This window comes from Struthio camelus, chromosome 5 (assembly GCF_040807025.1).
Source record: "Struthio camelus isolate bStrCam1 chromosome 5, bStrCam1.hap1, whole genome shotgun sequence".
NCBI classification, from domain to species: Eukaryota; Metazoa; Chordata; class Aves; order Struthioniformes; family Struthionidae; genus Struthio; species Struthio camelus.
In genome coordinates this window covers 75,195,829-75,223,069 of record NC_090946.1, presented here as the reverse complement: position 1 = coordinate 75,223,069, position 27,241 = coordinate 75,195,829, and the positions used below count along the sequence as shown (strand labels likewise).

General features: G+C 42.2%; 1 protein-coding gene and 1 long non-coding RNA gene across 3 annotated transcripts in view; one reads left to right on the top strand and one right to left on the bottom strand.

Moving 5' to 3' along the window:
* BRF1 (BRF1 general transcription factor IIIB subunit) overlaps nt 1-27,241 on the top strand; it is a 176,851-nt gene that overhangs the window by 89,116 nt on the left and 60,494 nt on the right. For both annotated transcript variants that reach the window (XM_068947305.1, XM_068947304.1), the window contains exons 7-11: nt 1,154-1,247; nt 10,837-10,963; nt 12,511-12,550; nt 12,640-12,732; nt 13,427-13,705. In XM_068947305.1, coding sequence (XP_068803406.1) covers nt 1,154-1,247; nt 10,837-10,963; nt 12,511-12,550; nt 12,640-12,732; nt 13,427-13,705 — 633 coding nt within the window. The remainder of the gene's footprint in view (nt 1-1,153; nt 1,248-10,836; nt 10,964-12,510; nt 12,551-12,639; nt 12,733-13,426; nt 13,706-27,241) is intronic.
* On the bottom strand, nt 4,196-7,571 carry LOC138067540 (uncharacterized). Its single transcript, XR_011141686.1, has 3 exons — nt 6,465-7,571; nt 6,203-6,280; nt 4,196-4,712 (listed from the first exon to the last, which is right to left on the bottom strand). It is a non-coding gene; the product is annotated as an uncharacterized lncRNA (long non-coding RNA).

The window sequence follows — 27,241 nt, the reverse complement described above, 5'->3', positions numbered from 1 at the left end:
TCACATAGTGCACGTATGTGCTTCATTTTATTTCAAGGATCTTATATGTGCATACTTGAATGAAAAATGGTGTATAAACCTTAGGCAACTTGCCCAGGGCTGTGCAGCCTTCTGGCCTCCTCCGGTTACTAACGCTTGCTCATTGCACATCGCTCCAAATTCGAGTACGGCCTCTGTGGCGAACCAGCCATATCTTCGATTCACTATTTAGGCTATATCCACACGAGCAAATAATTTGATTCAGAAGAATCTGATTCAATAGGCTGAAGCAGCTGCTGCCGAGTCCCCTACATCCCTCCACCCCACGTACACAGTTCACGGGGTTGACTCTGGAATGGGTTTAGTTTGGTCCCCCGGCCTGAACGTCCGCAGCCCGCGATGGTGGGAGCTGTCGGAAGGAGCAGCCGCTGGCTGCGACCCTGCTGCTGCCGTGAGGAGCTGGAGCGCTGGAGCTGCGCACCTGGAGAGGGGCTCGGGCTTGGCTTCCTCGGAAGGGAATCGCTTTGGCACGCTTAAAACTATGCACCGTAAAACGAGACACCTGCACCGAGCCGTGCGTGATGGATGGTGGACGGGGCTGGTGAAGGGTTTGCTTCAAAACTCTGTTATTGCTCTGAATCAAAATGCCAATGTAAACACACTATTAAAATAGGTATTGCGGTGTGTAGCGGTATCGCACGAGCGTGCCTGGGCGCTGGCAGAGCAGCGATAGCAGTGACAGAAGTGAGGGTAACAGCTTAAGCAGATTCAGTGTTTCACTTCCAGCCTCGCCAGCGTTAAGTGGAGATTTTTATTCAAGTCTAGCAAATTCTGCTAAAAAGGTGGTAGCTTTGAAAATGTGTGTAGCGTCATATATTCTTGTGCTGTATTTGAGTACAATACAGCGTTGTGCTCACCAGCGTTTCCAAGGTGAGCTAAAGCGCAGGGTTTTCCAGGGTACAGTTTGCGATCACCTTAATTTTACCGGGTGGAAGCAAAGTGTGTATAGGCAAGTTAAATCACCTGTGTTCAGGTAGGCAGCTGAACACAGAGCATTTGCTGTTCTTTAACGGAAGGTAGGGACAGAGATGGGGTACAGTTATCTCAGGGTTTTCTGCCTTTCTTCAGGAAGTTTTCCTCTTTTTAACATTGACTTTCCCTGCTTCTTCTCTAGCTCTGCTGGTGGCGGCGAGAATGCACGATTTCCGACGCACCGTTAAAGAGGTCATCAGAGTGGTCAAGGTTTGTGAGTCTACGTTAAGGAAAAGGTCAGTGGAGTTTTATTGCTTTTATCTTTCGTTTACAGTACCGAAAAGCAGAGTAGTCCAAAACGAACGTGTATCAGAGAAAAATAGATTCCTGTCCTTTTCAGAAGTGCCAAAAATAAAATAGTACAATGTGTTTAGCTGGCCATTTTAAGTAACAACATCTACCTGTTATGTAAGGCCTCAAAGGCTTAGCAGAATAGGAAGCATTGTGTCCGTTTAACAGGTGAAGCGTTTAAGGCAAAAAACCTTTATGTCAGAAATGTCAACAGCCTTGTTGGGTATTCAGAAAAAAATTGATTCTCAGAGCTGAGGGTACATGATGGGATTTTTTTCACTAATCTGGAATACTAGTCTTGAGAAGGCCTGTTCTACAGCTGTGATTGAACAGAACATCTAAAAATTATTGTGATAAAATGGTCTTTTCCAATAGTGTTGCTCTGCTAGTAGATAGACGACAGCATAACGAGTCTAATGATAACTTCCCTGAAGGGGTCAGAAGTCACATTATCATCAGAACGTGAACGTGAAAAGGGGAATTTCCCATGTACCTTCGGTGTGCTTTTTTTTAAAGATCTACTAATATTTTCCACCTTTTTATGAAGGAAGCCGTAATAAAAATCACGCAATTTACTTTAGATTTGAAAAGTTATAACTCTCTCTTTCCTGCCAGGCTCAGTGAAAAATGACCTAACTGAAATACCATGCCTTCTCTTACCCCCAGTATGAATTTTTTTACCACCCATATATTCTGAACTTTGTTCCACCAAGATTTGTCTTTAGAGAGCTTCCATGTTGTTTCTCTTTTTGCCATCTCACTGACATCAGCCTGAGCACATCCAGCTGAATCTAATACTTGTTAATAATGTTCTCTTCTAAATTGTGAAAAATGTTTGGGCTCCAGATCCTCCTTTGTGGAACAGGAGTAATAATATTTCCCTACCTTGCATGGGCAGTATAGGGATAGATTTAAATTAACGTTTGAAGTGTTGCAGGGTACTATAACAGCAAGGGAGTATCAGTACAAACACCACTTTTTTTCTCTGATCAACAGGTCATGTTTTTTAATGTGCATTTTATATAGTTAATGATTTATGCATCCATAATCTACTTCAAGAAGCTCTGGTTAAGTAGTGAAAGAATTTGTTCTTACTGAAAAAAAAAATAAGCATAATAAATTAGAGTTGGAAGGCAAATTAATTTGAGCAATTGTTTCAAGCGAAGAAATCTTACTTCAAAATTCATGCTTTGAAATGTTTACTCAAGTCACACACATCAACTAAAATGACAGCGTTATTTACTTTGACAGGGTAAACGTGACAGCTGAATTATTTTCAGGCAGCTATAATTACAACTGTATTTATCACGAATCTATAAATTTGATTGATGTTTTTCAAATAAGAGCACTTTATATAGTATTTAACCAAGGCAAATAAAAAAAAAAATCCCTTTGAATAACAGTTTTGCACCCAAGGTTTTTTCCTCTTCTTTCAAGCAATCCTCTCAGTGTGCGATTGAGTAGAAGTTGTCTAAATTAATAAGCACTTCTTTCACATTCTTAAAAATCCCTGTGCTTCTCAATTTGATTGCAGGTTTATTTCCTTTAAGTCATTGCTGCTGTTACTGGGATTTGTGAAGAGCTGCTGTAGCTTTGTGTGTTGGGGAAGGGCTTGGTGTGGTTGGGTGAAAGTGGAGGGCAGCTCTTAGGACGGCGTCTGCAAAAACCTGGTGTAACTTAAAACCTTCAGCTTACAAAATGAACGGCCTGGGCATAAAGGGCCTCTGCTTTGGAAGGAGACCGCGACACAGCCTGGAAGCGGCACGCGGACCCTGTGCCCCATCCTTGAATCAGGAGTTCTTAATTTAACTACCTGTTTGGCTAAAAAGCCGTGGGTGTTTCGTTTTTGTATGCGTGCTTTTTTGGTGGGGAAGTGGTAGGAAAACGTCATTGTTTCACAGGGCCTTTTAGCTTTATGTTTTGAAGCGCACGATTAAAATGTAAAGCTTGTTGCTGTTGTTGAGAGAGAACGTGTTAAATATTAATAAATGCACTGATAATTCTATCTATCTCATTTCCAGTCTAATTGAAAGGATATTAACTTATATATCACTTTATATATTCAAAGCACTGTACAAATATTAACTAATTAGTCAAATTGTTATTTTCTATGTAATCATCTGTGGAGATAGCAGAAATTAACTTTCAATAAACCTAACCCTTTTATTTAGTTTAATCCCCACGCTTGTGCCTGTTTAACGCACCTGTCTTTGCTACTGCCTTTTCCACCTTGGTATATTCTGCTCCTTCATCTGTCACCTCTTGCATGCTTTTTCTGCATCCTTAACAATACCTTATCCGCAGTGGAAATTATTTTTGTGATATTTGTCCGTTGTGCGTTATCTAATAATGTGTGGCCCTTATACCTGTTTGAAGATCTTAGGCACTTCTTCAATAGAAATTTCTATAAATGGAAAAATCAGCTTATCTTTGTTAATGCTTGCATTTTACTTCTCTGACTTGCTCTCTTTATCTTTAAATTGAACTGCTTTTTACATAAACATATTTCTTCTAAGTTCCGTAAAGTGCTCTCTGTTAGAAAACCTATGTATGATGAACTTCAGAAGGAATAACTTTCAGTAGGGGTAAAGCTTCATTTAGAAGGAATTGAAAGGAAGGGCCAGAATTGGTTTAAAGCACGTAACGTTTATTTTTGAGGTGAGTGTTCCTCCTCACAGCAAAAGAGTATTTTTGGTGAAGGAGGGCAAGACTTCCTTACGCAGTAACTCCAGTCACCCAGCTGGGTGAAGATACTACAGGGATTTTCCTAGGAAGGGTCCTTTGCTGATATCCCGTGGACCCCACCGTAGCTCTTTCAGTGACTGCACCGGTAATTTTCTGGAAAAAAAAAATTAAAGATTCCGGCATAGAGAGAAATGTATTGCCTGCAGCTTGTCTTATTTTCATTGCAGCAATATGTAGCTCACGTAAACTTTGTGCCCAAAAATGCTAGCACAGTCTCCGCCTGGGTAGACTTCGGCAACCGCAGGCGAGGAGAGGAGCGGTTTGACGTGTGAGTGCAGCCTCGGGGCCGAAGGGACGATGGCGGGGAGGCGCGTGGCTGCGGGGTGGCTGCGGGGTCGGGAGTCCGGGAGTACCGAAGCCGTATCGAGGTCAGGCCACTGAAAGGGGAGGCGTGCAGAAGCGTATGTTCTGCTGCGATGCCAGTGAAATCCGTGCCCAAACCCCGTGAAAGGTATCTCATGAATTAAGTGAGAGGCATTTGCTTAAGCTGTTTGAGCGTGGACGAAGGTGGAGGACGTGCAGGAAGGCAGCGTCGAACAAGCGCGTTTGGTTAAAGCGCTGTATTGAGAGAAAAGTGGGCAGGTTAAACCGTGCAAAGGAGCTGCTGGTGGTTTGCACTCTGATCGCAGGTTAGCAGCCACGGAGCTTCTGCACTGACCGCTGCTCTGGTAAACAGAGAAATGAAATTGAGAAATGTTTGATGTCTCCCGTTAAATAATTTAAAGTGGCTTCTAAATGATTTCTACAAATCTTTCTGGTATAGTGGGTTAAAAGTCAACTTGATCCGTGCGAGTTGCAGGTACGTATCTCTGCAAGTTGGATTGTCTGTTTTAATGAAAAAAGGCTTTATTTTTGAAGAATCCAATTCACGGGCAATGTTACTGTCTAAATCCTGCTTCTATACAGCTAGTAAGCTAAGATATAATTACTTTCCTCATATATTTCGGTACTTCGTACTTCTTTAAAACTGTCATTTCAAAATTACTTTGTCTGTTACTTTTGATACAGTAATTAATTTATTAGCACTAACTCAGGCTTAGGTCATGCAAACAGGTTTCTGTTTTTTTTTGACTTTCCTCATCTGAGTGGTTCTGTTAAGAAATTAAGCAGCAGGCTATTTTTCTTTTCCAGGAGATCATAGTGTTTTGACATGCCACAGTGGAGCAGCCGTGCTAAGGAAACCAAATTTTAAGGAATGCTAAAACATTTTGTTTCGTTAGTATGGTGCAAACACTTGATTGAGGGGGGGAAGAACTGGAACAAAAAATTCAGAAAAAGCTTTCGACTGTCAGATTTCAGGGATGCCGAGGAAGATCTGTCAGTGAGGTTATTAGTGGGCTAACCAGCTGCATAAATGTTAACCGGAGTTAACCGTCTGCGAAAGTGCTTGCAGAACTTTAAGGTAACAAGTTCATGATAATTTTAAGTCTCTGTTTTGAAGTAAGCAAGTAAAAACAACTAATTCTTAAAGGCACTTTTCATTGGTACAGGAATAAATCTTTTAAGGTGTCTGTTCTTTAATACTCACAGAAACCGCAGAGAGTTGCCAGCAAGTGAGCACAATAAGTTATCAGTCACCAATTAATTTCTGGTAAATGGCTGTGCGTGCGTGCTCTTAGCCCATTGCAGAAGAGAGGTGAAATGTGTCAGTGTAACACACCATGAAAGTTGTTTCAGTGAAAATATTTCTCTTTGCAGTTGCTTTGGGCTAGGAACAGTGTAATTTAGCACAGGTGAAGCTGAGGTGATGAATTGTAAATCATACAACTGTAGTAAATAGATCACTTCTGATGTTGTGCTTACCTTTAATATTGAGATACTTGCCGATGCAGTGTTTAAAAGTCCCTTTTTTGTATAAGTATAAATCAAGTTCTAGATACATACAATGATTATCTATAAGGAGATTACACTTCTGTTTATTTTTGTAGCAGTGAATACCTAAAATATTTTTTATATCATGTAGGGAATATTAAGTAACTAGTTCTGACATATATTCTGTATGAAGTGTCACTGTTAGGGTATGCTTTTGCATACGTCCATAAATAGTTCACGCATAAGCAACGTCAGGCATGGGAAAAAAAACAAGGGGAGAGAAGGCTGATGCAATAGATGGTTACAGTTATAGTATGATAAATAACGGCTGCTTAAAGTTTACCACATCAGGGTGAAATCTGAACGCGTCTCGTATTCGTGAGTGCACTGGTGAGAACCGTAGACAACAGCGATGAACATCCTGTTAAGACAATGGGGATACAGTGAAATATTGTGACACTTCGGTAAGATACAAATCAGTTCATTACTTTTCCAGAGCCTGCAAATGCTGGAGTTGTCAAAGCGGCTGATCTATTTAAGAAAAATGCTTGTAATTAATATGACAGTTAAGATTACGTAGATAATAGAGGTCGAGCGCAAGATACCTGTTTTTAAGCTGTCTGCTTCCTAGAACTGGATGTCGCTTCTGTATTTAGAGGCGGGTAGTGACATGATGTGTGGCTGACCAGGCTTGGCTGGCGGTTTCGCTTGCTCTTCCTCCCCTTTGAACAGGGAGGGGTGGCCAGTGTGGCTTTTTCTGCTCTGTCCCTGCCTGGAGGTCTTCTGGGCCTCCCGAAGCATTCGGGCTGGACTCTGGAGGCCCTTGCACAGTTCAGGGCTTCGTTGCGCCCCGCCACACCAGAGCTGCGAGAAAGCCTGAAAGCCGAGCAGCCAGCCCCACGTGGGAATCTTTTTCTTCTTAGCTGTAGGCTGGGTACAGAAGTCTCCACTGGACAGGATCCCTGAATCGAAACAAAATGAAAAAAACATTGCTCCTAACTTCAAAATGACTGACCCATTTTCCCTTATTGGGAGCTAAATTAAGTGTGAATGGAGTCGGTTTGCTGTTCTGGGCACAAAAGTGCTTTATCTATTACAGACTGATTGAACAAAAGCCGTGGAAATTTTTCTCTGAAAAAAAGGGTTGGGGTTAGAGGCAGATGACACCAAGCTCTGGAAAAACTTTTCTCCCAAAGGAGTTTGCTTGAAAGAGCCTGTGAGAAACTGTAAGAGGCGCGTTTATACTGGAAGTTGAATCTTAGCCTGAGCTGCAGTGATTGCCCCTGCTTCAGCTATAAATAGAAAATACTTGTCTGCCAATTTTCAGTTTTTAGAGCCCTTCTGAATTAGTGCCAAAGAAATAATATCTTAATTTGTATATCTGTTTATTTTCCTCCTTCTATGCATGACTTAAAATGGCTACTTTTATTAGATATGTTTAGATTAACAAAAGTACAAAATGAACTTGGATATCGTTTGTATGTGGAACTTAAAGAATAGCCCGTAGCTATTTTTCCTTCGTGAGGGCGCTCCCTTGCCCCTGAAATTATCATGCTTATAATTAAGGTTGCGTCAGTTTTTGTTAGCTGCCAAACTAACGTTACCTTGTTTTATGCAGCGTAGACCGCGGCGTGCATCGGTGTGTTGCCTTGGTGGCATGTGTCCAAACACGGGGTAAAATTAAAGAAATGTTGAGAAATATGTAGACAGGATATGAGCCAATGTAAAACGTTGAGGCAGACAGGTGGTTGGCAAGCGCAGGTATTTATTTATATCGATTGAAAGGAGAAAATGTTGTGCGAGCGGATCTCGCTCCTGCAGCACGTAGGGAGGCACTGTGCTTAACACCAGATCTGGGGCTCGGTCCCCCGATGTCTGTACACGTTTGCTTCTGTGAGACCGGCTGTAGGACCTGGGGACCTTTGGCGGTCACCTCTGCAGAGCAGGGACTGCGTGTGGCTGTGTCCGGTCTGTGTTTAACAAGCTCTCATCCTCATCGTGGCTTAGGGCGCTGTTGCTAACCGAGATGTCTAATGAGTGAATTTAGCTGAATGATTTTCAAGCTGTGCAGCTGAGAGTCAGGTGTGGCTCTTGGTTTCAGGAGGACAGCTAGCACTGCGGTGAAAGCCGGCCAGAAATTAAGAGATGGTGCGCCTCTCCGTAACTTGCGGCTAGGCACTGGGGGTCCTGCGTCTGTACCCCTGTACCGTTGTGCGGGCAGTGCTCACGGCCAGACTGCCCGCCCTTGGCCGCAGTTGGGCTTGGATCAGGACCGCGGCGGGGGAGCACCTGGGCCTGGGAGGGACCCTGGCGGCTGGGTCGGGTGGCTCAAACCATGTCAAGCTGTGGGTTTGCGCTCGCCCTCCGGCGCAGCCAGCAAAGACCAGGCAGATCTGTGCTGTCCTAGTGCAGATAGGCTGCAGGCGCTAGAATATACCTGTGCTGCCGTTTTAGCTCAGGGCTGAAGCTGGAGCCTGAGTTGAGGCTCATGCAATCTGCCTGCAAGGTGGCTCGCCCTTGGGGTGACATCTGGTAGGCCAGGGTGGGTGATGTGTGGTGGTGCAGGTTGGGTGACGCCTGGTGGGTGCAGGGTGGGTGATACAAGTCATGCGACAAGATGGATCGGGCAGGGAGCACGGACTGAGCCTCTGGTGGCTGACAGGAGATGTGCGTGGGTTGAGGGGGCTGAAATCCAGGCATGGTGATCTCGTCCCCTACCTTCCTTCATAAATGACTATTTTTGCCACTGACATCTTCTCAGTTGCTCTGCACGCCTACAAGTGTTGCCATTTTGGCTGGGCTGGGTGTCAGGGCGTCCATCTCAGACTCGGAGCATGCGTGCATAAAGACGCAAGGGGTCTGTGCCAAAGCGTGCGTTGGCTTCTGACAGCGGAAGCGAAGATAATGTTCCAGCTGGGTGAGGTGGGGTGGTCTCAACCATCTTGTTGAAGTAGGACAACCTGCAAATATGTGGTTCATACAGTTGAAGGGGGATCACATGAAGAGACAGATGACTGTGTAGTTAAATGGTAATGGCTGGAAAGCTCCGTGCTTCTAAAATGATGTATGGATTTGGCATTGAATGAATCTTGAATTAAAATAATAGTAACGGTGCCCTAGCCAAGTTCTGCCTCCAGCCTGGTGGATGAGGCTCTCTCCTGGAAGATGGGTAATGCACGCTGGAAGCCCATTATGCTGAGAAGGATTTCTAGTCTGTTAATTAAAAGCTGGATGCTCCCACTGCCAACAGCATCCTCCTCTCCTGCTGACTTTGATTTGAAAGAGAAGAGGAGGGAGCTGGTCGGCAATACTCTACGGGAACATTTTGGCAATCACGTCAAGGAGGAAGTTCTGGGCTGTCAGTCGCTCTCAAGTACCTGTTGAATTTGGTGCTTTGTGGAGACGCAGACTGCAGAAGACTCCAGAAGAGAGACTAGATTTCGGATACTCCCTTCTCCTCGGCAGTGCTAGTGTCAGCTGGCACAGCTGTGCACGTGCTCAGGATGCCGCTTGCTCCTGTTTTTTTGTCAGACTCCCCCCGTGCATTTCGTAACAGGAGACGTGCCCTTGGCTTGTGGGCTTTGCTCTGGGAGCAAGGTGCCTGTAAGCGAAGCGTGCGGATGTTACGTCACGCCGATGTCCTTTTGTCTTGTCTTGTTCCCAAGCTTATAAAATGGAGAAGATGCTTTCTTTCCCCACTTTGTCTCTCTTTTCTATTTAGGTTGATTTCTGTTTATAAGGTGAGGACCCCCTCTCATTTGAGGAGGTAGATAAATAATACAGGTACTGATAGTGATTTAGGGAGAGAGTGAGATCAGGTGCTCTTGGCCTTGGAGTTTGTTGGGAACTGAATTTCCATCCTAGAGAAAATTCCTACTTTGGAAGGATTTTTTTTGCAATCAGAGGCAAAAGAGCAAACTGTGACTGTTTTGGGGGGAGAGAAATTCTGCATTGGGAGTACTGAATCACAGTCTCTTAGTTTCCTGGCTTTACAGATGGGAGCTCTTGTCAGCTTGGCTTCCTCTGGAAGATGGGAATATTGCAGCGAAGCAGCTGCAGGCCCATCATTGCAGTTTTCCCATGGAAAATGTTGATATTATTAAAAGGGCACTTTCTGTCGGAGAAGCATTCTGCCAGACATTCCCCGACCTGGCTTTGTACTTAACCTTTTGTCTTGTTTTCTCCAGCTGTAAAATGGATATGATCGTTCTCAACCACCTGTACAAAATGCTGAAATTTGTGGATGAAATTATGACAGAGCGGTCTCATTTGAGTTTCAGCCCTTTGAAAGATTCAGCTGGTTTCATGGCAGTTCCCTGTGGGACTAGTCATCTCTCTCACATAGGTAGCAACTTTAAAAATGTGAACACTGAACAAGGACAAATTATATTATTGTATGATTATATGCATTTATCTAATCTGTCTGTGCGGTGTGCAGATGAGCCCCCTATTTCGCTGCTGCCTGTTTGTGTCCTATGGTCCTTCTTACAGCCGGTTGAAAATATGCTACTTTAACATCCGCTTTGTGTGAATTAATCGTGCTAATATAGTAAGGATATTTTTGAGCATACTCTTAGGCTCTAGTGGCAGACATTTTAGTTTGGGAATCTGGTGTATTTTTTGGTGTTGATCACAAAAGCAGCGGGGCAGGAGGAATGAACTGTATCTCTCATCGCAGTTTTGTCAGTCGACACATAATTGACCTTAGTGGCTTCCCCATTTCTGTTCAGCGTTTATTCATCAAAAAAGTGTTTTTTACATAATCTAATAAATCAAAGGCTAATTTGTGATATGAAAAGATGCTTACTTAGGAGCAGATGAAACCATTAGTATCACTTCAGTTTTAATCTATGCTGTATTTGAGCCAAAGTTTCTGAGGATGACATGTTTATTCTGTAATCTAGCAGTTTGACAAGTTCTGTTACATTTAAAGAAGGTCTTAAAGATGTTACGGTAATACACTCTACCCTCTGGTAGGTTGACAGAATTTGAAGATACACCAACAAGTCAGCTAACCATAGATGAATTTATGAAGATTGACTTGGAAGAAGAATGTGATCCTCCTTCCTTTACAGCTGGTCAAAAAAAACTGAAGATACAGCAGGTGGGTTCTGAGCTGGATCCTCTGTATATTTCTCTCCTCTCTCCTCCCTTCTGTATTTTCCTTTTGGAACCAGTTAATGCTAAATCCTGACTAACCGGCTTCTGATAAGGTTTAGTTACATCTATTAGGAGGTTCTTAGGAGAAGGAAGAGTGTTATCTTCTATGATGCCCATAAACTTAAGGATAATTTTTGCTTGCTTTATTAGCTGGGCTTCCCAGTAAGTAAAAGTTGAGACGTTTTCATTCCGTATCATTCTTGCTCGCTCATCTAAAGAGGCATGCTCTTTCAGGTATGTGCTAAATGTAGCTTTAAATATGCCCTGGCCAGGGATCAAAGCATGGCTGCAGTTTCAGTCCGGCACTGCGGGGAGTACAGAGTTGCTGCTCCTATTAGTGCAGATCCAGGATGTTTGGTGGCTGAGTAGAGGGGCACCAGCCGAGCTTCTGGCTCTTGCAGGATAGCAGCATTTGGTGCTTATTGCAGTGTTGTAGATGAGGGCTCAGCAACTCTGCCCAGACGCTGCCCCCATTTGCAAGGTGGTGCAGTTACACTCAGTGCTCTTCTCTCCTTCATGCTCGCTTGCCTGCTGCCTGTGTCTTTCTCTTGTGCTTGGAGCTTTTAGCTAAGCTTCAGATCTTTTGGTCTTTAAAAAGCTGGGGTCTCTCGTGTGACAAATGAAGCTGAGCTTGTGGCATGTAGATCTTGGTAGCTCTCCTAATATCTGTGCTTTCTTTTATATGCTGTATGCACCTTTCCCTCCTACTCAGCAAAGACCAGAATTGGAAAGGTGTATGCCTTTTAATTAAGAGACCTTGCACTTCTGTAAAGAAGATACCACAGTTGGGAGAACTGCTATTGCCTATAACTTTTTTTTTTTTTTTTTTTTTGCACATATGAAAACACATACCCTAATTACTTTAGTCAGGCTGCTCATTTTATTCTGTGGTATATAACACATGCTACCACAGAGACTAGTTTTAGTGTGTGGCTTAATTTATTTGCAAAGCATGAACTAAAGCTGGCTCCGGAGGAGAAGATTCTGTAACTATCATAGCCATGTCTTGCATTTGTCATACTTCCATGTTTTGTTTTTAATATTCTAAATATGATGCTGTCATTTGAAGGTCTGTTACTGTGTTTATGGTGTCCTCAAGGGTCTGTCAGGTGCTGTCGGTCAGGACGTCAGTCTGCACTTGCATGTGCGCTGTGTTCAGCGCTTTCCTTGCGCTTGCTCACATCTACAGGCACAATCGTAGGGTCTGAAGAACGGGGTCTTTATTTGCAGTTTGCCAGAATGAAAGTTCCTGTTGAAGTATCAGGTGAGAGGCAGAGATTGCTGAGATAACACTTGAAATCAGTCAGTATTTTGAAACTTGTCTGTCTTACCTGTTTGATGCTACGAAGTAGGCTGAATTGGGATTCGAAGCCTGCTTATTGCTTTTAAAATACCGTGCGGTTGTGTGTTTGAATATATAGCTCACAAATAGTACAAAGGTATTTTTTTAGTAGTTTCACGTTTAATTTGTTTTGTTGATTTTCATTTCAGCTTGAGAAGGCGTTATCAAAAAAGCTGGAAGATTTTGAAGGTATAAGTCATGCTCAGTGTAACATATCGCTCATTTATGCAGGATTGCATCTGTGATCGCTGAGTTTTATTTTTATTTCGTCGTTACAGGAGAAATATCGAGCTATCAAGATGAAATAGAGATTGAATTAGAAAATAGTAGACCAAAAGCAAAAGGAGTATTTGCAAATTTCACTAAAGATGGTAAGTCTATAACGTGTTGTGACTATTAAATAATAATGGCTTCAGATCCAGTCTTCTGTGTATGGACTTTATTGTAACAAATGTGGTCGTGTATATGCTTGTATTGTAAAAGATCTGTATTTATCATGTTGGGACTCACTCTGCTTTTGGATACATATTATCAGTTGGTTATTACAAATATCAGCCTTCAAACTAACCTGCCTTGTTCGTTAAAATTACAGTTCATTAATGACTTCAGTTGTTTTTCCTTCCCGGTACAGTATGTTTGGCAGTAGTACCTGAGATTGCCCCTTTTCAGCATCAAAAGTGTAGTGGACCAGCACCTGGGCCCTTCTGTCCCTAGATCCCTTAGCTAATGAGTTGATGTGGAAGGGGTTTTTTGCAGGTTGAATTGGCTGTTTTTTTATTTATAATTATCTTGGTAAGCAGTTGGCTCTTACTGCAAAACCTGCCATATTTTTGATAACACAGTACCTCTACTTTAAATGACTGTATTCACAAAAATATGTTTTAATAGCCAAGGTAATGAATTTAAAGAGCATCTGGAAACTCCATATATTCGTACATTGTAAATATTGTGTATTTCTTCTAGATTTTCTCTCAAGACTTTTATTCTTTAAGTGAGTGCCTATTTATTTAGTTTCTGTAACAGATGGTGTGCAATGATTTGTTGTTTTTTTGTTCCCCTATACAGATTCTATAGAAGATAATGCCTCCAGCATATTTGGAGAGGAGGAGGCAGAAGATGAGGAACTGGAAGCAGCAGCTAATCACTTAAACAAGGACTTTTATAATGAACTTCTTGAGAAGGATAGATTAAAAACAAATGAAGACGGAGCATGCAAAAATGGGAATGAAGCTCCTGTCAGACCACCCGCGCTGGAGTCCTTGCTCGGCCCGCTCCCCACTGCAGCTAGTCTTGGCATAACAGAGTCCATAAAAGAGTGCATATCCACTAAGGACCGAGAGCCTGGTGAGTAAGAAATCGATTCACTAAATATCTGAGAGGGGAAACGTTGGACATGTGCGGCCAGTTGTGGTTTTGCTGTGTAATTTCCGTGTATCTTGATGGTTACTGTGACAGCAATTCTGGGAAGCACTGTAACACAGAGATACTGGAGTCATGAGACTGGGTGAGACCAGCAGTCTGAGTCATTGACATTGGTCATGGACATGTGCTCCTCAGGAAAACCTGGAGAGCCTAGCATTTTTCTGAAGCCTGAGAACGTATATCTCTTTGGCAAGTAGGTTTGCAGTCATATGATAACTGATGGGCATATTTCGAGCCATGCAGACTCAATTATGAAATTGGAGTATGAGAATTTTAGATCAAGGCAAGCTTTCTCAGGAGACCCTTTATTGGAGTCAGACATGGTGCAGTCTGTCTCTCTGACTGAGAATCTTCTGTCATTTGCAAATGGCAAATATTTAAAATGTTTGAAGGAGAAAATAACTGGTTGTGTTTTTTTTCCCCTTGATACAGATTTTGGTGTCTATTTTGGTTTGCTATATTCCATTTTTCTTAAACCCCCAAATCTATCTGTAACACATAGCGCTGTGTAGAGCAGTAAGAGCAGGACTGATCAACTGAAGAATGCAATTTTGCCAGAGCCATAAGGCAGACAGTACTGCAGGCAGCCAGTTATTCAGGCAGGTTGGTTTGCTTTTTCTTACGTGTGCTTGAACTTTATGGCGATGGCATTTTTTTTTAAATTTCTTCTGCATCTTAATGAAACTGAGAACTAAACATATTTAAAGGGCATTTTATTCTTTTCTTTATCATAGTTAATTTTTCCATCATAAAATACACCTTTCTGAATTGGTTTTGTCAGTTGACTTGAGGGTCGATGCACCAGAACATCTCGATCTCCAAACTGTTCTGATGCTAATTTGTGTTTAACAGCACCTACTTTTAATAGTGTAATCATTGCCTCAGCAGATGAACAGAATGCATTCAGGTTCTTATTATGTTAGTATTTGCATCTCAGAAATGGAGCTGGATGATTGCATGGTTATATTTTGTACAAACTAAATCATATAGAAACAGTTGACCGGTTTTGTTTTTATTTTTTAATTATGATTAAGAAAATGGATGGCTCACGGCTTGTCTTTCTCCAGGAAATCAGTGGTTCATGTCTAAGAGAGGTCAGTAATGGCTAGAAGCTGTTGTTGTCTGGCTAGCCAATGACCTGTAAAAATGAGATCCCAGTGATGGACATTTCTCAGCTGGCATAGTTATTGACCATTTTAATGGACGGGCTGAGGATTAAGTGAGATGAATCTAAGCTAGTGTAGCCAGCTATGTTCCTCTGAGTTGGGCTTGAGGCAGGTGGACAGGAGAGCACACGGCTGCTCATGCTGTGGCTTGTCTACGTTTTGCTGGATTTTTTTTCAAAAGTGGAGGACTTTCCAAATTAACTGAATGTTCAAAACCTAATCGGTCTCGGTGTAAATGTTCTCTTTGAATGCATCTGGAAAATCATTGCAGGCATGTGAGCAGGTACGTATTTTCTTCGTATGGTGTGAAGATGGTTCCTGAATTATTGGTTTGGTTTTATGTTGATTGTAGGTGCTGCCCAAAATTTTTTTTCAGTGACTCTGATAATTTTAAACATGTAAAAGTTTCTTGTTAAATCAAATTCACTTTGGCTATGTCTGTACTGCAGGGTAGATGCACTGCGGTGCAATTCCCTGTCCCGAGCCCTTGCTGCAGTATGATGGCTTGATGCGGCTGCAACAAGATGCGAGTGTGCTTCATCTCCCCGAGGCTCTGGTTTCCTCTGGGAAGTCATCTGGGTTCATGAACAGTAGCGCAGCCTCAACGTGTTTTGGATGATTGGGCGACGAGCAGGCTGGGAGGTACACCTGGGTGGCAGATGGCACGTGGCCAGAGCGCGTCCCTGCGCAGCAGTGTGAAGCAATGTTGACATAGCCTATGTTGATGATCTCCGTGTTCTGCACATTAAATGGATAAATTAATTGTCTGAAACTTTGAATAAAATATTCAGAATGTTCATAAACAAATATAATTAGTGAAAGGAAAGGGAGGCAGAAGGATATGCTCAGCATTCACATCCGCCTTTACTGCAAAGTCGAGTTGAGTTGTGAGCAGGTATTCCCAGGTGAATTGCTGCATCCTAACTACCTAGTACATGTGTTATATACACACGGACTAATCCTTTGCCCTTGTGCAGTGTGATTTTTGATGGCTAGTTCTTATGCGGAATAAAGTAAACTTATTGTAAAGATGCGTCCTGTAGCTCATTTTTGCATCATAGCTGTGAATCCCGATGCAAAACAAGTGTAGATGTTTCTGTCACCGCAGGCAAGGGTGTCTTGAATTCTGCCCCATAGTTCCAGTAAATCAAAGAGGTAGTATTTTCTGTCAGGCCAGCTAGTATAGTTGGAAAAATTAGACAATTTCCAGGCCCTACTTCACGTCTGAAAAAGAAGCAGCAGTCTTCAAAGCTAAATATAGGTTGAGAGCAGTTGCTCAGAGTTTAATTTGAGATGGCTCAATTACAGATCAACTCTGGAAATGAGTAGTTGGTACCTGTGGAGGGGATGCTACTGGGGAGGAGGAAAAGATTATAAGATTCATGCATTTATTCTGTATATTTGGATTTAGTTCAAAATCAGTCTGGACTTGTTCTATGAATTTGAGTGTGAATCTGAGTGTAATTTATACTGTGAATCTTAGTTGGCCATAAGTTCGTTAGTGTTCCAGCGCCTAAGTCCACTGGAAAAGGGAGGGATCATAACATCGCACCCTCAAGGTGAAATTTTGGCCGTTTGCCACATTTGTGTAAATCATGAAACGGGAACCTTTCCATCCCCTTGGTCCCCCCCACAACCCCAAGTCATCTTGCACTGTGCAGAGCATCTGGGGTTGGTTGGGCTGGAGCCCTTCGTCAGGATGACCTTATTTCTCTTGTTGGGCTCCGTGTGTTACTGTTGGATGGGGGCATTAAGTCTAGCCAATGCAGCAGTTGGAAACAGCATGCGTGTTGCTGCATGGTGAGCGTTCACCGAAAACTTCGTGGGGATGTACTGAGTGGTTGGGCAGGCAGTTGTTAAATAGCAACTCAGCTAGCAGGTGCAGTATGTGCAATTTTTAGCCTCCTTAAATGCAGGGTATCATCTTCTCTCCTCTCTGTAATGATCTCTCTTTCTTAGAAAAAGTCTGCTGTAGGAACCTTCTGCAAAGTCTTTTTATTTGGCTTTTGCATGTGGTAATTCAGTTTATAATTGCCTACATCAGCTGCTTTGGGAAATCTTCCACCTTTGTGCTACAGTGGCTGCAGCAACAGCAGAAGGTTTCTGCTTTCATAAACTGCTTATGCAGATAAGACTTAGGTGCAGAGCCTAAGTATTAAGGACTATTTAGCATATTTTTGCTCCACTTACAAGTTGTATTTGAGCAGTGTGAGAGTGTCTATGTGAATTTTTTAGGGAAAGCATAGTATTTTAGCAAATTTGCATTACAAAGAGAGCATGCAAGGTACTGGCTTAATGAGACTGAGGCACTAAAACACTTGGGATAAACACTACATTTGACTCTTTTTCCTACAAAGTATTTTAATTTGGAGAGGCATTTAAGCTGAAACCTGTTTGAGTCTTTGCAAAGTGCTTCCTTCTTATTCTTCATCATAAAAGGGCGTTATTGTGGAAACACCACTTCAGAGATGGAGATCTGGTGGATCAGCCTGTCCATTTTCCTGGCAGTGCAGCATCCCAACATCCTCTCCACTGGGATATGTGTTCACTCTGATTTTGAAGTTCCTAAAAACGGGGCACCATTTCTTTTAGGAGACTGCCACAGTCAAATACCATGGACTCTATTCGCAAGAAATACATTCTTCTGTATAAAATTTCTCTCTGTAATTTATTTTTATGTCCCTTTGTACCACGTTGAATAATTTATCCTCTTGCTTGGTGTTTCTGTGCTTCTGATGTCTGCAGATTGTTTCCCTGCCCTTCCCATGTCACATTGCCAGGCTGTACCAAGTCTGGGTCATCTCTTCTTGCCACGTGAATCAAGTTATACACCTAGTCCTGACCAGGGTTAAAATGAGGAAAGTCTAATAATAACAGAGATAAAGGTAAAATGCAGGGTGTAATTTACAGACTGCCTCTATACAATTTACCTTCGGTAGTCTAGGTAGTATTTCGGACTTGGTTCAGCTTTTGTTTTGAATGAAAATTCACACGCAGTCATTTTGGGCAATAGTTTCAAATAATGTTTGTGAAGGGGGTGGTGACATGCTACTGCACGTCCTCATGAAAGTAAGCAGCTTTTACAGCGTGAAATCACTTTGCATGCACCGTCTTGCATTGGTTAGGCGCCCGACTAACTGCTCTCAGTACTAATTTAGCAAACAGTTCATGAGGTTTTGTGCTTACTGTTGTTTGTAATTAATAGTTTGCTCATTTATTACTCCTTGTATTTATGCCTCCCTTTCTGCTGTTGGCATAATCTAACGTGGGCTGAGGTCAGAAGATGTTTCCATTGATTTCTGTGGGTGTTAAAGACCCCAGGCAGACAGCTTGCGTTAGTGAATAGTTGTCATCCCTGCTACCAGCAGTTTTCAACTTATCCGAGGACTATGTGAAAAGTGGCTAAAGACAAAGTTGTATGAGACAGAGTGGGCTGATCTACCAGCCACCATGGCTGAGAGGGTGTTTTTTCCTCTGACTTTCACCCTGCGTGGCTGGCGGGGAGGCTCACGGCTGCCCTGTTGCTCACCGTTGCTTTTTAATAAATCAAATAATGTTGACTCCCGCTGTGGGCTGGTTTCTTCTTTTGTTATCTTCCTGTCTCTCAGATTTCGTCCGAGTGCATCAGTGCCACCCGTTTGAAAATATTTGAATGCATATGTATATATAAAAGTGTATAAAAAGATATAATCAGTAATTAGGGGGAACATTATGAAGCCCTATTAAATCATAATTACCATATACATGAGAAATAAAGCTGCTGAGCTGAGCCCTAATTATGTTATTTATGCAAAGTACACTTGGTCATCAGTGTAAGCATGCATGTCCCCATCCTAATCACTCTTCTCGCTCTGACTTTAATGGTGCCGTCGCTTCCGTGGTTTAAGCACCACCTGTGGAGAACAGTAGCATGGGTGACCTGCCAGCTACCAGCTTCTTCATGTGATACCGCCATAGCACTTTGAGGATTTGATCTTCTCCTCTATATGCTGTTTGCTCGCTGGAAAATATTTTGTGTGGCAGGACTAGCTCTTTACCAATTTTGAGAACTAAGCAATAAAAACCCTTGATAGAAGCTAATCTTTCTAATCTAGCCACTATATTCCTATATTTGGCAGTCTTGATAGACTGCATCCCTGATTGAGCCTTCATTATGTTGTTAATGAGATGTGAAGAGCTTGCTGCAGCCAGCATGGTAATAGGAGACCACCAGCTGCTTTGAATGCAGGTTTCTGATACCTGAAGTCTTTGGTATGAATTACAGATGACATGATTTTTTCATTTGGCTATGTGTGTCACTCACACATGAATATTGTGTGTGCATGTGTCACTCTTAAAATTTGCGTACGCTTTTTTTCAGGCAAGATCTTTGCATTTCATGAAAGGAGAGCAATGCTGTAAATATGTTCCGTATTCACGTCCTGAGAAACTAGAAAGGTTAAGGGAAGAAAACTAAACGTGTAGCTTGGCTGAAAGACTGTGAAGGAGGAAAAGATCTCCAAACAAATGTGGAGAGGAAGTGTGGAGAAACGTACAGTTTGTTGAAATTGGAGGGAAAGCACAAGCTGAATCATGTGAATATGTTGTTAGAGGCAATCATGGATAGATTTGTTAGGAATTTTCTGAAGCATTTGTTTATCAAAACAGAAACTCTCTATAGGAAAGTTCATGTCATTTTTGTCAGAAGTCTTGGTCAAGAAACACTGTCCTCGAATAATCAGTGCTGTAGTCAGTAGAGGGTACCGGAGGCGAAGGTTCGAGTGCCTGATCTGCGCTGAGCAGCCCAATGACTTGGCCCAGACTCGGTCATGTCCCAGGTGAGTGCCCTCAGCCATTCGGCTGGCTGTCGTGTTATCACAGCTAATTCGGGGGGAAGTCTCTTTCTCCCTTTCTCTCAGCTGTTCTTCTCCTCCTTATTTTTTATTTCATAAAGTTCTGGTGTGGAATGGGAAATACTTTAAAATCTTCAAAGCTTTTCTGAGGTTTGTTTTTTTTCCCTGACTTGCATGGCTCCTGCATCACCCCGGCTGCCCAACGGGCAACAGACAATGTGTCTTTTCTGTCTCCTAAATTTTTCTGATAAAAGCACGACGGAAAATCAGTTTTATTCTCAATTTGAGTAAAGTAAAAGCTTTACATTGCTTTGTGATGAGAAGGCTAACCTGCTTTTAAGACCTCATCCTCCCTCGCTTGGGGAAAAAAGGCAAAAGCTGCTTTATCCTCTCTCACTTCTCCCGCCAGCTGCTGGCTGGAGGCCCTTTGGAGGAGGAGGCAGCAGTAGCTGTTTCTGCAGCGGTTGCTCAGAGCAGCTCGGCTTAGGAGAAGAGTTTGAATGTGCCAAGTGGGGGCTCTGGAGCGTCGTTTTGAGTTTTGGTACTTGATAGATGTGTGCTGCTGCATCAGTACTACTTTTTAATGGAGTGAAAAGAAGCAATCAGTTAGAGCATGTTTTTTGTGTGTTGTCCTCCTGTGCGTTGAGGGGATGTCCACGTTTACCCTCATCTGCTGTATCCACTTTGTGGGCTAGCTTTAAAGAGATCGAAATGTCCAAAGACAGAGAGAAGAGCAAGCAGGCAGAAAGGGAGGAACTCATCTGGGGCTTTGGAAATGATCCTTTTCCTATCCATAAATAGCAGAATTACAAAAACAGTTGTTCCTCGAGTACTAAAGGAGAGAGTTGTGCTTTGTGGTTGACTCAGGTCCCTGAGAAGTTTCAAGCTCCGTCTAAGATTTTCCTCTTGTTGGGGCACTTCTTAAGGTTTCTCTCCTGTTTGCACTAACTAGTGTCTAAAGAGGTGCTAGGTCTCAGTGATAAGATACTTTTAGGGATATTTATAATTGCCCTCTTCTTTCCCGGCTCCTGGCACCTGTGGAAACTTAGTCATGTTTGGGATCACCACCCCTCTTTTAAATCTTTGTTGAAATAGGCGGTGGATTAAGACAAAGTTGGGAGGATGACGACAGAGACACGTATAGGCACACACCTGGCTAAAAACCTGAGTAACTCCCTGCTAAGTATGCAAATTATATTTCCCTTTCCGCACCTGCCAGAATCGGAGCCTATTAATGATCACAGTTACTTATTTAGGTGGTCTGTTTTCAGAAGAAAAGGACTGTCCTGCCCTACCTTTCTGCCAAAAAAGGAAGAAAAATCTTACACCAAAAAATGCAGTGAAAACTCAAATTGTCCATTAGAGAGTTGTGGAAAGTGCAATGTGTGGAGACTACAGAGAGGACATTAAATTCACATAGAAAGCTAACTGCTTAGAAGAATGTTATTTGAGCAATTCATCACGGTATCTGAAATGTCAGGAGCACAGGCCTGGGTTCAGTTCAGGGAGGCTCCATGGTCTCAGTTGTTATTGAGAATAAAGACTTATTAACCTAGGTCAAGAAGCCGCGAGACTTGCCCTTGGAAGAACGCAATACAGCGCTGACAGATTTGCAAGGCTTAGCTACTTCGTTTAGTATGATGGACAAAAAAAAAACATGTGCAGTGCTGTGGTGGATCCGGACCATTTTGCATGTGTCCTACATTTTCTGAAAAAGCTAAAATAATCCTCTGTTTAGTGTTTAATTTCCTTGTGGTACGGATTCAGCTGTTCAAAGTAATATCTGCAAACTGAATAGCCACCGAAATAGGGAATTTGAATGGCATGTCATTTCTGTGATGTTTGAATATATTTGTGTAGCAATTTAAGAAATTTTGCTTTGTTTGGTAGCTTTGAATTTAGTTTGCAAAATTAGTTCATATATCCTCTTAAGGATAAACTCGGTCAAGCCCCTGTGTCCTTCAGCTGTTTTGTATGCTTGTTAGTCTGAAATCCGCAGGACTGTCGTGCTAGTCGAGGTAAACGTATATGTGTATATGAGTTTGCTGGACTGCAGACTTGCATATACAGCCCTTGTAATTAGGGATTTTCAGGTAAGACTCTGTAGGTAGTTGGTAAACACAGCTGTGAGTTTAGCCTTCTATGGTAGTAGTTGGACATTTTTGGTTTGCTAAATGCTTCTGTAGACAAAAATGGGTCTTTTATCCAACAGAAGAGTTGACACTGTTGACAATTAAATGTTGACACTGTTCGCAATTAAAAATGATTTTGAAAACCACATTTATTACTCTGGCTTGCATCTGAAATAATTTGTTTTTCAATATTACTTTAAGGTTGGTTCATTTATTAGATCTTTTTTCTCATGTGACAATGAGATAATTGCTTTTTATTTTTTATTTTGTAAGCAATTATAATCCAAGCAGCCAAAAATAGACTCTGTGTTGACCTGGAATCAGAGTGACCTGTCAACATGAGGCAACTGCAGTCTTCAGCTTTTCCATTTAAATTTTGTTTTCATCTGTGCTCACTGGAATGCATTCAGTAGGCCTGAAATAATTGCTTTTAGAGTTTTCAGTGTTCATTAATTACAGTGATGCAAAGCAGTAGAAACTGGCAGATAAGACCAGCTTTAGGTTGGTTATTAATGACAAAAACTGTGATCTTTTTTTTTAGGAGTGTGTGGACTGTGCAGGACCATATTGGGTCAAAATGTCCATACTGGCCTGAGCAACACATCATACTGGTAGGCTGCGTAGAGTAAGCTGGAACTGAAAAGAGCTCTGATTTTTTGCAGCTAAGTCTTGCTAAAAGAAAGCAGAAAATATATATATTCTTATACTTTGTAAGTTAGCATTTTGTCCATCCTTTTGACATTTAACTGAGTTATGTAATTTTTACTCAAATAAAGGTAAGGCTCAGATTCCAAATCTAAATGCATATAGCTGTTTTCTGTGATGAAAGACCTAGACGTTTACAGCTGTAAAATGAGGATGAAATAAAGGAGAGTAAGTAATACTGTTAAGTAGTACCAGGAAGAAAATTCAGGAACAGTGCTCTTGAGATACATATAAACTCATAAGCCAGATGTAAACAGCTGTACAGTGGGGGGAAGGATGCTACCTCTTAAGTGCAATATTTGATTTAGTTACGCTGGGGAAACTACCATGTGTTCACAGATGGTAAGGAAGTAAAACAGTTCTCTGTGGCCAAATTGTAACAGTTACATAGGAACAAGATGAATGATTGATTTTGGAAGTTATGCTCAATCTTCTTTGCTATTAAAGGAAAAAAGAATGCAAATCTGTTTACCGTAGAAGTCAGGTATTGAAATGCAGCAATATCCTTGTCAACATGAGACTGTGTCACCAGTGTCAGGATTGTATTCTGTCAGTGTTTTTCACTGAATAAAACGTATTTGAATGAGAAGTTGCTTTTCCATAAAGTTTATTTTTGCACCTTATTCTCAAATCAGAGTTGATTGATTGCATTTAATAGCGCGTTGCTTTCCCTGCCTCCATAATGTGTCCCACAACTCAGTAATTGCAGTTGTTTTAAGTTCTGCCCCAAGAGTAAAGATAAAATCCTTGTTTTATACTGTACTGATTGAATTTAGTCCCCAATTTTAACACAGAGCAGCCGTGGCTGGATGTGACGTTCTGGGTGCAGCTGATTGAGGTTAAGAAGGGTCTGTTTTGCCTGCTCGTTGCTCCCCCTTCAGATCTGCTGGCCTCAGTGCGCACATAGTTGCCCCCCAGTTGCCACCTGGTTCTATCTAAAATGTCACAAGTTTGTGCAGACATTTTTAATAGCAGTCTTTGTAGTGCAGGGTCATTTTGGCAGAACTAGATTAGGGAATGAGGCGGTACGGCGGCAGGTCTGAGGGAGGCACCCCCAGCGGCAGGGAAGGGGCATGGGGCTAAGTTGCTGCGGGCAGAAACCTGCTCACCCCGTGCTGCTGGGGTTGGAGGAGCCCTTTGGACCACGTCCCTTGAGCGGAGAAGCTGAGCTCTCCATGTAACTTCTGGGTCACGAGAACTGTTTCACGGGAAGCATTTCTGAGCACCTCATTTCGGTGTTTGAATTGTATTCCTCCTGTATCACTGCATTGCACTTGAAGTTCCCAAAAGCCAGATTACCAGCTTTTCTGTTGCCTTTGTTTCATGCCCCGCTGTGGAACGAGTGGACCTGTTCTGACAAAATCTCAGGCGTAGGCTCTTTGTAATTCCAAAATTAAGTCCATGAAAAGGTACAGTCTCTGCCGTTGTGATAGCTGTTTTGAGTCACACAAGTTAGTTGTTGGTTCAGAGCCATCAGCTGCTCTTCCATCTCAGGTAGGCAGCGTGCTCCCCTGGGCTATCGTGTGTGGTGAGCCCTGGCGGTGGCTTTACTGCGGGTGCCTGGGAGGGTGCACCTTCACAGGGATACAGTGAGTAGGGATGTGGTGGGGGTAGCAAAGTGGATAAGGGCTGTGAGCGGTGTGTTGGTGCCTCATGTGGCTTTTTCTGCAGCCCTGCTAGGGCTGTCCCCCACTTCTCCGCTAGACCCAAGGTTGCCCCTCTTCTGGGCAGTATCTTGAGTGGGAACGTGTATACTGGAGGCTGGCAGGGGCATTTGTTCTTGCACTGAGGTATCAGTGCAAGGAAGGCTTTATGGCCCATCAGTGTATGGGAACGGGTAATTTTAGATACGCTGTTGCCCAGGATTGCTGTGCATGTAGCGCCTTTGTATAGGGAGCAAGGCTGATACTTGAAGTTCAGCTCTAGAAATATAAGGTGTAGAAATCCATGAGTGATGAGGAAGCTTAGTATAACAAGGTGGAAAGGAGATTGAAAAAGATATGCTGAATTCTCCTGAAAACCAGTGTTCTTTTTAATTTAAAGTTTATTGCTAAACTTTCAGAGAGCTTGCATGAAACCTTCTTGCCTTTGAAAGCTTGATATAGGCTCTTGAGGTATTTTGAGTGAAACGGAAAATTTAATATTGAGGCATTTTGAACATGGAACATTTTTTGTGGACAAGTAATTTAAACAGGTACTAATATGAAATGGTATTGTACTTGAAAGGATACAATCCCTGTACACAAGCGGGGCAGAACATCACTGGGAGCAATAAAAATCCAGGAATTCTTCATACTGCTTTCATTGCAAACAAATTTTATGGTATGGCCTGTGAAGCAATTGAAACGCAGAAAGCTGGCACATCACTAGACTGATAATTCCTCCTGCTAGTTACAACTTATTCTCTGTACAGATGTCCCCAATTCTTTCTTTCTATCACATTAAAGCTTCTTGTCTATTTCCATTTCATGCCTGCCTCAAATGTAGCATTTTTTGAAGTTGTTCCTCCACTTTCTTATGTATCTCTATAAAAGTTTCTATCTATCTGATGAAATTGAGCTGCAGTTTTTTTTACCATAGGGTTTACCCTTAAACTCTTAACAAGCTCATTTTTAAGAACAGTCCTTCCTTGAGAGAGCACTTGGCTGATATATCAATAATTATGTAGTAATAAAGCAACTGTGTAAAAATGGCACCTACTTACTGAACAAATTGGTTTGCAGAGCCAATGGCAAAGATAAATGTTTATTGCATTTTACTACTTTTGGTCCTGCAGATGCAATACGGCTATTTTCTTTCTGGCGTAAGCATCATGAAAACTAATTTCCAATTGTGGAATGTTTATGATAATAAGGACGTATAACTAGCAAGAGCCCAGATTGACTTTCAAATACCAGCTTGAGTTTACAATGCTGGCAATTTAGACAAAATAAACAAAAAACTTTACTTTATTTCTTTGCTTAACCAATTTTTTAAACAATGACTGGGACAGAACACGCATGGAACCCTACAGTGTCATGTAGTTACTCTTCAGAATATGATACAGATTAAATGCTACTAAGACCAAACTATATTAATTTTTGGCTCCCAAAAATTTGGCAAGCTTCCTCATTCTCCTTGCTGAGTCCAAAGAGATTCCTACTTTTAATTTTACTACAATACGGAGAAAAATGTAGTGTCTAAAAATAACAATGAAAGCCTGACATTGTTGTTCTTATTTTCTTTCCATTTTTTTTTAATGCCGGTATAATTAATGCTGTGATTTAGACGACTATGAATTGTTCAGATCTGTCCTCCTCTTTTGGGCAAAATGTGAAATACTTAAGTCTGTAACTTTTTGTAGAGGCCCGTAGCTATGCAGTCGTTTCAGTCAGTCCAGCCTTAGCGCTGTGGTTGATGCTGGTGTTGCTGCCGTGATGAAATCGTCTCTAAACAGTGCTTGAGAGACACCTTGAGAACTGAACCTCTGCGAATAGAGACGTTCAGATCGCTGCCTTCGTAGCCTCAGACAGGGCCTGGTGGCACGGTGCGTTGGGTGATATGCGTGGGTGTGGACGCAGGGTGTGCCTGCAGCCGTGGCCCAGCTGCCCTGGCTACCTCTCAAGCTGCGTCTTAGCTATAAGTGCTTATGTATTGACTTATAAAGCTCTTCTGCGCAAAGGCCAAAAGCCTCTCCAAGTCACGCGTTCTCTTTTTCACTGCCAGAACTAGTCATGTGATTTGGCTTTTCTTGAGCCTGACGTGGTGCAGTTGGTCCCTTTCCCAAGAGGTCCTGCCGTGGGGTAGCTCCCACTTCCCCCTGCTCCTGGGACGGTCGAGGCAGTTGCAGTGCTGAGGTCCAATCCTGCTCGTGGGACAGCGGTGTCTGCTCATGTCCACCCACGTCCACCAGCGCGGAGGAGCTGTTTTAGAAACCCATTGGATGCCATCTCCCTTAAAGTCTTTGTGGCAGCTTCTAGCTGTGTCAACAAATGCTTTGAACCCAGATTATTCATTTTAATTGGCAATCATTGACAGTATTGTTTCTTTGCTAGGATTTATTTTAGTGTTTAAAGATTTTTATGTTGATTTTGATGGCATGAAGGAAATTGCATGGGAATTTTAGTCTGGACTTTATTATTCTCTGCCATATCTAGCTAATAAGATTCACACTCTATTATTTTTTTCGGGAGACAGGTTTTTGTCTGTGCATCTTGCTCGCTCTTTCCTCATCTGTGCCTTCTGTCAGCCCATTTCCCTGTGCTTATTTCACTGCGCAGTTAATGATGCTTAATCCTCCTGTGGAAGAAGTTTGCCTAGTTAAAGCTAACATACAGAGCAGTCCGTCTTATCCTTATCTAAAGAAACAAAATACAAATAAGCAGCTGTTCCATAGAAGAGGACACTAGGTCTGAATTTGAAAAGATGCTCTGGTGGTTTTGGTTTCATTTAGTAATAAAGGAGTAGTAAAATGTTATCCAAAACTTATTTTCTGAACATGAATTTGTTTGGTTAATTTAAAATAAACTTCCATGATTTCAGAGAAATCAATATTGCGTTTAATGCCGAAGGCTTTTAAATGAATTTGTACCTGAAATGGACATCTCTGTCTCCAACTAGGCTAGGAACACATGGTCATACTTT